The 12,115-nt window shown below is 44.3% G+C and overlaps 1 protein-coding gene across 16 annotated transcripts in view; it reads left to right on the top strand.

Annotated features, from left to right (window-relative positions):
* Nucleotides 1-12,115, top strand: part of KALRN (kalirin RhoGEF kinase) — a 693,044-nt gene that overhangs the window by 460,434 nt on the left and 220,495 nt on the right. For all 16 annotated transcript variants that reach the window (XR_013414358.1, XM_015130033.3, XM_028844557.2 and 13 more), the window contains 4 exons: nt 591-781; nt 1,220-1,321; nt 2,641-2,783; nt 6,240-6,342. Coding sequence is in view for 15 of the 16 variants with exons in the window: in XM_015130033.3 (XP_014985519.1) it covers nt 591-781; nt 1,220-1,321; nt 2,641-2,783; nt 6,240-6,342 (539 nt within the window). In the remaining variant the exon portion in view is untranslated. The remainder of the gene's footprint in view (nt 1-590; nt 782-1,219; nt 1,322-2,640; nt 2,784-6,239; nt 6,343-12,115) is intronic.

Here is a 12,115-nt window from a genome sequence, read left to right as displayed (position 1 = left end):
TGTTATGTACCTATAGACCCAGCTACTTGGGAAGCTAAGGTGGGAGGATCACTTGAACCTGGAAGTTCAAGGCCACAGTGAGCCATGATCATGCCACTGTGCTAAAAAAAAAAAGAAAAAGAAAAAGAAGAAGAAGAAGAATGAAGAGAATTAAGGTAATATGACAAATAAAGATGAACTGAAGACACTCAGTCAGGAAGTGTTTGTCCTCAGCCCTACTCATAGCTGCAAGTCAGGAACAGTAGAAAGTTGTGGAGGACAAAGGAGCTATGGGATTTGCCCTTGCAGGAGGCCAACCGTGGGTATGTGAAGATGTGAGGTTGCACAGGACCTTTGCAGGAGATTCCACTAATATTGGTTATGTATATAAAAGACGTGGTGCAGGAAGGGGTCAGGAGAGATCTAATTGCAATGCTCAGAGATGTCTATGGAAGTGTTCAGCAGTCTCTGGAGTTAGCAAAGAGAGAAAAACCCTTTAGGAACTGAGGACTAACAATAAGAGAGGCCTTTCTCCAAGACGGGAGTGCAACATGGTCCCCCTGACTGTGGCAGTAGAGAAACTCCACAGGGTGAAAATGGATGTTTTTCAGGGTTCGACGAGAACCTGGATGTGCAGGGGGAGTTGATTCTCCAGGATGCCTTTCAAGTGTGGGACCCGAAGTCGCTGATCCGGAAGGGGCGGGAGCGGCACTTGTTCCTCTTTGAGATCTCCTTGGTTTTTAGCAAGGAAATCAAAGACTCTTCAGGACACACGAAATATGTTTACAAGAACAAGCTACTGGTAGGTGGGGCAGGTGGGATAAGACAAGACTCCCTGCTTTCATAGAACCCATGGGCAGGAAGGGATCTGGACACACTCATCTCATCTCCTCCCTGGCCTCCACACCAAAACCATCCTGGACAAATGAAAATGTCTCCTATTTGGAAAGCACCCCACTCACCTCCCACGTCTGCATTTTAGAGTTCACAGTTCTTCTTTCTGTTTGCTTTTAGCACCTCCCTCTTCACCTTCCCTCCCTGGTACCTGCTAATCAGGCACGTGCCTGTAGGTCCTTCCATCCTGGGTAGATGAACAGAATATCCAATCTGTTAAAGTTTGATTGACAGAAGCCCCTCCCTCGGTCCTCTCCTCTTTGTTGCCTTTCCCTTCCCACCCCAGCCCTAAGTTTCCCCACTGCCCTCCCCTTCCCCGCCTCTCACAGGCATTTCCTGTCTACAGACCTCAGAGCTGGGTGTGACCGAGCACGTGGAGGGCGATCCCTGCAAATTCGCCTTGTGGTCTGGGCGCACCCCATCCTCAGACAATAAAACAGTGCTGAAAGTAAGTACTGCTCTCTGCTAGGCACAAGATTAGGGTTGGGGGTAATAGAAGTAGGGGTGGGCAAGTGATGCCTAAAAGCTAAGGCGCAGAGACTCTACTGAGCCATGGGCCTCTCTTGGAAATGGTAGCATCACATGAGTATTGAGAAGCAAATTCTATCCTGAAGGTAGACCCAGAATCTCAAAGATGCATGGTCTCTTCAAGTGCATGCACATGTGTGACCAACAGGGAAGAGGGCAGGGAGTGGCCTGCGGGGCCAGCTCAGCAGGGCCCACTTAAACTGTGCTCTGTCCGTATGTCCTCCTTCAAGTGGCAAGAACAATTGACCCTTTGACAAAAGGCACCTTGATTTGCTCTACATTCATTTGACATTTTTTCCTAAATAGCTTCTGTGTAAAAGGTATAGTGCCTAGTGTGGTGGGGGATAACCATGTACAAGATATGGACCTTATTCCCTGGGAACCTATGTTCTTGAGCCCCTAGTAAATCACATTAGTATGGGGACCATGCTGATGGGGAGAAGTGTCAAGAGGGGGCCTTTCATTAGAGGATGGCCTTGAGGAGTCATTGCAGCTCTCTGGGGCACAGCAGTGATGTTAGCCTGGCTGAGCAGCGATCATGCAGCTGATGGAGCTCCTAGCAGTCATTTGCTTGTCAGGAAAGTGCCCATCACCAAGGAAAAGATGGTCCAACCCCGACAAAAGCTTCACACTTGTTCACTCTGAACTGCCAGCATAGCTGCTACCTGTTGTGAGGCAGAATTACCAGAAAAAAAATTTTACCAAGACAAATGGAATCATCATAAAATGATAGCAGTGCCTTAGTTAACAGAGTTAGCTTGCCACAAGCCCAGGACTGACTGCTAGTCAGTTCAAGTCTGTGGAGCCATGCTAGGTGAGCATCCTGACATATATCCATACTGATTGGGAAGTAGATGCTGCCCCTCCCAGTGCCCACTAGACCTCCCCTGGATCTAGCAACCCAGGTGTTAATCCCTGTCCCAGGGGGAACTTCCAGATTCTGTTCCAGCTCCAGGGCAGATATCAGGATTGGTCAGTGCCTTATGGGTTATGAAATACTTTGACAATTACTCTCATACAAGTAATTCTGCATTGAGTCTTGAGGTCAGAGCACTGTTCTGGGAGTTGGAGAAGCCTGTTTCTGGTATTAAAGAGTCATAAGTATGAAATGATAAATAAACTCCCCAGACATTTGGAATCCTTGAAAATAACAGATGAAGACTGCAGGAGGGTTGAGAGCTGTTTTTGGCGAGGTGATGGGAGTTGGGGTTCTCAGTCTCTCTCCCTGTGGCACTCTAGGCCTCCAACATCGAAACCAAGCAGGAGTGGATCAAGAACATTCGAGAAGTGATTCAAGAAAGGATCATTCACCTGAAAGGAGCTTTAAAGGAGCCACTTCAGCTCCCCAAAACACCAGCCAAACAGAGGAACAATAGTAAGAGGTAACAAGCGCCTCTCCCTCCAGCACTGCCTGCCTCACAGGCTTCCGGGCACGGGAATGGGATGAATCTTTGCTTCTGAAGGGGGATGTGCCCTGCAGGTGGCACTTTCCAGGAAGGCCTGTGAGTTCCACCTAGGATGAGTCATCTCATCTTTAAGCATCTCATGAGTGTCAAATTCAGCAGGGCTTCACTGAGCACCTCTTATTTGATAAACACTCTGCTAGGTGCTACAAGATTAAAGGAAGTGTAAGATAAGTCGATTCCCTTAAGAGCCATCTAATAGCCATGTCTCACACATGAAATAGACCAGAAGAACCACCAATAGGGATCATAAATGCGATAAGAATTCAAAGAAAGGGGACTTTAGATGAGCCCTAGAGTGGAGGAACGCTGGACTGGTTGGATAGTGAAAGGGCTTTGTGTACTGTAACGTGTGGAGTGGTGGTTTCATTGCAGCTCTTATTGCAACACCCACAGAGACCTCGCCTTCATTCACCTATGATAAGCAATGTCATTGGGCAGAAGAGGACTTATTTCTTATATCTTTCTGGACCCTTCTGAATCCCAGTTTCCTCTAAACCCATGGATGACTTCTTAAGTATGTCTTTCCCAAGTCTCCATGTGACACCTACACTTCTAATGACTCTTTTGGGGGATACTTCCAAAGAAAGCATACAAAAACTTCACATACATTTTGAAGAAAAAAAACAGGGTTCTAACAGAGATGGTCATTGGTGGTAACAGGTTCTTCCCTCCTCCCCTGTACCTGAATGGAATAAAGCTGGAGGATTTAGTTGACCCTTAGGTACCAACCAGGACAAGCAGTGTAGGGAGCCATTTCAGGGCCTATGAAGCAGCAGCAACATTGGTCCTGAGCAAGGTGGTAGCCAAAAGAAGGATGTGACTAAGGTAGAGAAACCTCCGTGGGGCAGAAGCCCCAAGACCTGCATGACCAGGATAAAGTCACCTCCTCAGTGCTGCATGGAGGAATTGTAACTGCTCTGGGGGAGGGATCATTTTGATGTCAGTTATCTATGTCCAGAGTCCAGGTAAGGAGGGGGTGGACTAAAGTCTAGCAGTGGAGACAGGCCATGCCTCAGGGAATCCATACTTTAATAAAGAAATTAGAAAGGAAACAAGTATAAAGAAATGGTGGTCTAGGATCATAGTGAGAGAGGATACTCAGGTGAGGCTGACTAGGGTTATTTACCCTGACATTGCCCCTTTTTCCTATAGTAGGAGAGTTTGGGCATTTCTAGAATATGGGAAATGCGTATCTTGGAAATGCCCCTAACTTTTCTCCGCTCCCACCTTTTCTCTTGTCCTGTGATGGGTGGGTGAGAAACCTTGGCATACTCTGCAGAGAATAACCAGGTAGTCTATAATTCCATTATCTTGGATTCCTGGATATGGGGACAGTTTATAGAGGAGTTCATTGGTTGGGGAATACTACCCACACTCCTAGGTGGGCTCCCCACATCCCCCAGAAGTTACTTCATCTGGAGTGGACCAGAAGGGCCCACCATGGGCCAGAATAGCAGGAAGCAGAAAGTACAGCCAGCTCTCAACTGTCTACACATGATGGGGAGCACTGGCCCAGTTAATCCAAAACAACAGATGATCTAAAAGTCCTTTATTTTTGGTTTTGAAATGCGTCACATAAATTCTTTTTACAGCAGATTTTCCTTCCTACGAATGTGTGGCTTATGTTATTAAAATAAATTGACATTTCCCAAGCCCACAAATGATGGTGAGAGAGCACTTGACTTAGAAGTGTTCTGGGTGGGAGAAAATACTTTTTATGATGAATAGACATTGTGTGTATACATGTGCACATGCCTGGGTACTTGCATACACACACATCCACATACATCCACACGTATACCAGAGTGTAATTATTTAAACCCTTTGAGGTGAATTCATTATTTGTGGCACTTTGTTCATGTGGTAGGATTCTCAGGCTTTCAGTTTCCCTGTCCCCTGATGCCATTACTTCTCCACAAGCAGCATCAGGGTGTCCTTTATAAAAGTGCCCATTGGAAGAGCTGTCGTTTCCTGTGCTAATTCACCTAACCCCAACCCTAACCCCACATCTCCCCCAGCTTTTCCTGGCACAGACCTTGCAGCCTTCATCAGTTTCCAGACATCCAGTCCCTCTTGGCCATGCTGTGGGCTCGACACAGGATAGGGGCACAGTTCTACAGCTGGAGAGCTGAAAGAATGTGGGAGTGGGACAGCTGTATGGTCCGGGGTCCAGGAAGGGGTCTAAATGCCGGGGGTGCACTCAGGAGATGGTCTTAGCTGACACACAGCAGCACAGCTGGCTCCAAAGCTGCTGTGGAACCTGTGACTGTTCTCCAATCTTTGAGAAAATGCCTTGGCTGTCTGTATTGATAAGAAATCATCATACACATGCATGAGATCCTCAAAACCCAGCCAGATGAAGGCAATAAATTCCTTCTCCACACCCAGGAGTTGAAGGTCCAATAGCAGGAATTTCCCAAAGATAATAGCCCCTGGAGACAATATTCCACTCAACCTGTTTTCCTGAACAGAAGAAACTTAAGTATAAAAGAAATCTTGGCTGGGTGCAGTGGCTCACACCTGTAATCTCAGCACTTTGGGAGGCCGCGGCGGGCGGATCACCTGAGGTCAGGAGTTTGAGACCATCCTGGCCAACATGGTGAAACCCCATCTCCACAAAAAAATACAAAAATTATCTGGGCGTGATGGCAGGAGCCTGGAATCCCAGCTACTTGGGAATCTGAGGCAGGAGAATTGCTTGACCCTGGGAGGCAAAGGTTGCAGTGAGCCAAGATCACGCCACTGCACTCCAGCCTGGGCGACAGAATGAGATTCCATCTCAAAAAATAAAAATGAAAAAATAAAAGAAATCTTATCACTTCTGTTTTCTTTATAGGCCAACTGTAAATGAACCCTCATCCTAATTACAGCATGTACAAAAACTTGAATACCCTGAATTTGGGATTATTGAAATGACCTAATCACTTGAATAGAAGCCTAGGCTCTAAGTAGGATATATATCTTCCTACTGCCTGTTATAGACCCATTCCCAAATATATATATATATGTGTATATATATATGTATATATGTGTGTATATATATGTATATATGTATAAATACATATATATATGTGTGTATATATATTCACATATACATACACCCCCTCTGCAGCATGGGCTGGAGGAGTTTTGGGAAAGGGGGTCATTTTGCGTTCAGTTATCAACATAGTGATTATGTATTTACTAAGTGCAAGAAGTGACATCACTGAAAATCGCATAGGGCCACTCTCTTTAGCAGGATAATTTTAGACAAATCCCTGCTAGAAAGTGCGAGGCGCTGCTCTGCCCACCCAACCGGAAATCCTTGTGTGCTCTAAACCCACAGTGGTTCCCCCCACCCCCACCCCTGTTTTTTTTCTCTTCTTCCTGCAGGGATGGAGTGGAGGATATTGACAGCCAGGGGGATGGGAGCAGCCAACCAGACACCATCTCCATTGCTTCTAGGACCTCTCAGAACACAGTGGACAGTGACAAGGTAGGACAGAGTCCTAACCTTCCTTCCCCTGAGACTTCTTGATGGCTCAACCACCCCTGAAGAGGTACCCCTAGAGAATTTCTCTCACTATGGATCCTACCTTCAGGAGCCAGTTGTCTCTTTGTGCCAAGAGGGAAAGAACAGGGCTGGAGGAGGCATGTCCCAGCATGAGATCTGGTCTGAGGGGATGGAAGACTGCGGTGGTTCAGGCTGACCTCTCATGTTGGGAGAGTTTAACAAAAGTGGAGAGGCTGAGAAGTGAGGGAGTCTAGGTTTCTTCTCTTTCTGAGATGCCCCACCTGGGCTTCTTGGGCTGCCCTGCCTTCTGGGAGGACGGATCTCAGGAAGGCTGAATTGGGATAGTGTCCTGAGACCTTAGTGGCTGTGATTGGCTCAAATTTACAGTGATTTGAGAAGAGCTCATCTCAAAGTTAGACCGAGCTTAAGGGTTTGGGAAATGGCCACAGAGATGCTGCTTGGTAGCAGCCTCTTATCCAAAGGGACTCTAGTGGAAATGATGCTTTCCTCTGGCTAGATTATTGGGGCTCAGTTGCTGAGAGACAGGAGGACCAGGAAGTGCTATGTGAAGGATGTAGTTGTTGTGTGAGAAAGCCTGGCCACTTGCTTTCTAACATTTTGGAGCAAGTAAGCAAAAGTTAGTAGCTCTGATGGGAAAGCAAAAGAAAAGAAACTGTAGCAAAGGCTCTGTGTATTTGCCCCAGGTAGGTGAGGAATGCAACCGCCGGAATCTGTAGCAGGGGGAAGAAAGGGTCCATGTCTGAGCCTTCTCTCATTTGCTTACTCCAGAATTCAAAGAGTATGAGATAATCTTTTGCTGCCTATTAGTGATCTTATTAATGAAGTTCTGGGTTTCCAAAGACTATTTGTCCCTAGTTTATTCAGACCTAGTATTTTGGCCTGCTCCTTCAGGCTCAGACAGCAGGCTGTGTCGTTGCTTCATCTTAGTTTTCTAAGTTACAGGTATTTCTTTTAAAGATGATCTGCATTCATTAGGATTTTTCCTATTTTTTCTTGCTGGGAGAAAAAAACCATTGAGACCTTAGTGTGGGGACTGTGCCCCGAACCTGCTGAAATTATGGTGCCAAATCACCCTAATCATGCTTTAGACTAGTGCTCAAGGTCATTCAAGGTAATTCTGACAACTGCCCTCAAGTTTTTAAGCCATTTTCTACTGACTATCAGAGTGGATGGAAAATTAGTTTTTTTTTTCCACTTGTAAAAACATACAATGAAAAACCATGTCTGTAATTTCCTGTCTCCTCTGACCTGTTGTCTAGAAATACAACCTAGTGTTCCTAGCGTATAAAAAGTGTTCGTCTTTCAACAGTCAGTGGGTGGTAAGTCAAGTGCAGTGTTTCCCATGTTCAGACATAGATTATTAGTGTCATGGTCCAGGGAATTCATGCCTTCCAGCTGCTAATCCATCTTCCCAGCAGCTCTGACTTTGACACAGACCCCTATGCTAGAGCCATTTGTTTTAGGAAGACCTCAGCTCCAGCTATGCCTTGTCTTTCTGGCAAGGTGTGTGGGGCTGGACTAGAAGACCTCTGACAGCAGCCATTTTACTATTAATGAGGGGTCCTTGTACTTAGACTTTACTCTACAAGTAAGCAAGCAAGCAAGCAGGCTCAGAGAAACTAAGTGACTCACCCAAGACAATGCTAGTAGTTGTGGGAAGGCAGGAACTAGAACACAGATCTCCTGATTTTTCCAGTTTTCCCCCACTCTGAAAGTCAAAGCGTTGAATTCAGATGCTAGGATGAACTCAGCTGGTCAGTTTTTCTGCATATTTCACAGAAACAGCACTCACATATTCATGTAGAAGCACCCATCATGTGCCAAGCTCTGTGCTGGATGCTGTAGAGAGATGTGGACTCTTTGTTGAGTGTGAATCTCTACCTGTGTAATTTTTTGTTTCGTGTCTGTCTCAATAGCCAGGTCATTGAGCCCTGATGAAGGCAAGAGCTGTGTCTGTCTGTTTCATTGCCGTACTCCTGACACGCAGCACAGAGAGGCTCAGGAGATACTTGTGAAATAAATAAATAAATAGAGGGAACAAAATGACTGGTCTCAGGAAACTCCAGGAGGAAGAGGCAGCGAAAACCAGTGGTCTGAAAGCAGACAGATATATGAACATTGCATTTTTAAATATGCTAAAGAAAGATCAAATCCCAATTACCTTCTCTGGCCTTAGGAGACATGAGCAGAAGGTAGGAGATTCTATGTTATGTCCGTATACAAAACCTAGAAAATTCCTTAGACATAGTCACACTTTCAAAATAAGGGGAAGATCATTCTAGGCCTATGCACTGTAATTTAAATGTTCTTACTCTTCTAACACAAAACGGTGATAACAGGGCAGCCATTTGTCCTCTGTGACTGCACTTTTCCTTCATCCGTTAAATCACTCATTGGTATGTTTGAACTTGTAGATGTTATCAGCAGTGTCAGATTTTCCCCTAACTATTCTAGACTGCCAGGGAACCCTGGTTTCTAAGTGGTCAGGTGAACAGTCTCTGAAAAAGAGGAAGTTAACAAAGTGGACTGATCAGGTAAACTGACTCATATTCAACAGAAGGGCAAACAAGGGCACTGTGGGAGGGGAGTGGGTGGAGATATCTCACCCAATTCAGACTCACCTAACAATAGACTTCTAGAAAAACCGCCCCAGTCTTCCTCTTACAATCCAGAGGAATGACAGTAATAGTTTCCCTGTCTGGCTGAGTAGATGAGGAAAGCATAACCATTAAAGAGTCATGACACACCAGCTTGAGGTGTGGCGGCTCCAGGGTCTCCTCCAACCACTCCATGTGTGTTACGTACGCTGTGGTGTGGTGGAAGGAGTTCAATATACCTAGGTTCAAATCCCAGCTCTGACACTCTGCGTCACATTGCATAGGTTACTGTACCTTCCTTTTTCTGTAAAGGAGAGATAATAATACGTATCTCACTAAGTCATTGGAAAGATTACGTAAAATATTTGCTTGATAACCATTAGACATTCAGTAAAGGTTAATTCCCACTCTTACTAGAGGGCAAAGGTTTAGATACTATGAATAAGATTGCACAATTATTTGGCAGACTATGAGGATCTTTGAAAATGCTTGGGCTAGTTCTGCCCTGTGGTTTTATTGTTTATTAACTGTCAGCAGGTTCTTTTCTGTATTAGACCTAAAGTGATGTAGCTTCAACTCACCTGTCTATAAAAATAACTTTACTCTCTTTTCCATCTGCTAGCCCTTCGAATCTAAGGTTTGGATATTTGCTGTTAGCATTGGCTCATGGATTATTTTATTATTTAATTAATTATAGTCTATTATCATCATGTATTAATTTTAGTGCTCAAATTGTACCACATTTTGCTAGTGGCAGCTCTTAAGGCTTTAAGTGTTGAAAGATGCTTGTCACATCTTTTCTCCAAATCATCTCTGTTTAGAAGTCCTCAGTTTCTGTGTCTGTTCCTTATATTTATATATTTTTCAGATGCTTCCACATCCAGGTTGCCTTCATCTGGATTTACTCCAGTGTGTAATTTCTGTATAAAATGAGTCCTATAAATATATCTAAATATAAATACATCTAAAAGGTATATAATACTGCAGAAGTATTCTAACTAATGTAAACATGGCTCCTTGTTCTAGGACTAGCTGCTATGTGCAGATCCTGCCTAAGACGGCATGCCATGTTTCGCATGTGTGTCCAGTGCTGGCTCATAAAATCTCCATGCCCTTTTTTATGGACTGTCCTTAGTCGGGCGGGTGACTTAGTAACCTGAGTGTAGGCTACTTTACATCTATTAGATTTTCTCTTATTTAGTTCCATCTCAGTGTTCTAGAATGTATTGAATACAAATTATATTGTCCAGTGTGTTAGCCGTATCTCTCTGCAGTATTGGATAAATGCATCTTCTGTAGCTTCATCCAAATTCTTGCTAAAAATACAAGATTGGGAGCAGAAGACCAATGCCCAACACCACTTCTTATTTCTCACCTAGGGTCTGTAACTTGGAAACCTCCTTGTCTGACTCTTCTTTGACATCTCCAGGGAAGGAAACGCAACCACTTTTCTCTATAGCAGAGAAGCTGAACTGTTTTCTTAAGCTGTAAATCCTCTCTTGATGAGAAAACAGTCTAATATTCTTAATCCTACATTAAACACTGACAATACAATATGGGTGCCTCAGTAAATGGCATTAGTAACTCTTCTAGGGTTGCTTTTGTTCAGTACTTAAATGGGTCTGCATAGCTTCTACCTTGCACCTGTCTAATACAAAGGCAGTAGTTCCTTAAGGGGCAAACAGGTGTGCTTACTTTGTTCCATGGTGATCTGAGCCCCTCCATATTCTGTCCAGGAGTCAGTTCATGATTTTCTAAAAAGGTCATTCCACTATGAATCATCTTTTGACTATATGTGCATTACTAAATGGTGGGGCTTTGCAGTCACACTTAGAAGAAATCTAGAATTATAGAATTCTAGCCAAGCAGGGCTGAGTAATGAGGTGACAGCCAAATACCTTCTTGTTTAACCTGATAGATATCTGCTGAATCCTTTTCAGCTAATGGTACAAAAGCAGCCATCTGCACTGTAATAGTTCCAGTGCATGTATTTGCCATTTAGCCCAGGCATGCTGGAAACATAAAATAAATACTTATTGAAGGGAACATTACAAACCTATCCTAGTAGAGATACTCTCCATCCAAAAATCACTATAAATTTCCAGACATGTCAGAGTTGGCTGGAGAGAGGGAGATTGAAGTGAAATTGACTTGCTGGTACTCTTCTCTGAAAACATTATAAGGGAAGGAACACTGCTGAAACATTTCAGGCTGGTGTGTGGTTTGAAGAGGAACTTCAGTAACAAGCTAATGTGAGCTGAGGTGCAATGTGGGCTGATAATGGTGATATGCTAAAGAAGAACAGGGAAATACCTGGAGAACCCCTGAGATTTTTGGATATAACTCAATGGTTTTTAAACCCTAAATTATCACATCAATGTAGTGCGTCAGGACCAAGATTTTGTTTTACCAATTGGGAAGGAAGGCTTGGGTCGGAGATGGTAAGGGTCCAACTAAGGGGAAATTCAAAGGATTCCTGCAGTGTCACTGCTGCTTTAATAACAAGCCGTAGCATGATGCCAGTAAACAAGAGGCGGAGCAGCCTGGCTGCAGGAGCCTTCTAAGAACAGAACTCCTGTAGAGCCTTACCTGTTTCATCAGAACTGACAGTTTCATCACCTGCACACTGGGAGGCCACTAGATGCAAGGGCAGTAGCTAGAGAGAGGAACCACTCCCTGCACCATGAGATACCTAGTCCCTGTGTTGGTATATTCCCACCCACTTCATTCATGAACTGTGCAGAGGTCCTACCTACTCTACAGCAGATGCTGTTCTCCATGCTAGGAGTACAGCAGTAAATGCGAAGAGGCCCTGCCATCTTCCAGCTTACATTCTGGCATGTAGAAACCCAGAAAGAGAAAGGATGTCCATTTCTAGTCTTCTGCTAATTGCATCAGCAATAAAAGACTGCTTGGTTTTTCTTCTGAGAAAAAGTGGGCTAATGCTGCAACTGAAAGCACTTGAATTAGATGTAAGAAATTATTTTCCCTGTAGGGATTAGTGCTTATGGAGGACAGATGACTGAGGGAAAAAATGAATGTCTTTACTTAAATGGGTTCACAAATAGGAAGACAGACAAACAAAAACAGAATAGGGATGGAGTTAGGACAACTCAGAGCTCAAAGGAGAACACCCT

This window comes from Macaca mulatta, chromosome 2 (genome assembly GCF_049350105.2).
Source record: "Macaca mulatta isolate MMU2019108-1 chromosome 2, T2T-MMU8v2.0, whole genome shotgun sequence".
NCBI lineage: Eukaryota > Metazoa > Chordata > Mammalia > Primates > Cercopithecidae > Macaca > Macaca mulatta.
Note: the sequence above shows the minus strand (reverse complement) of the source record. Positions and strands in the feature narration are given on the sequence as shown.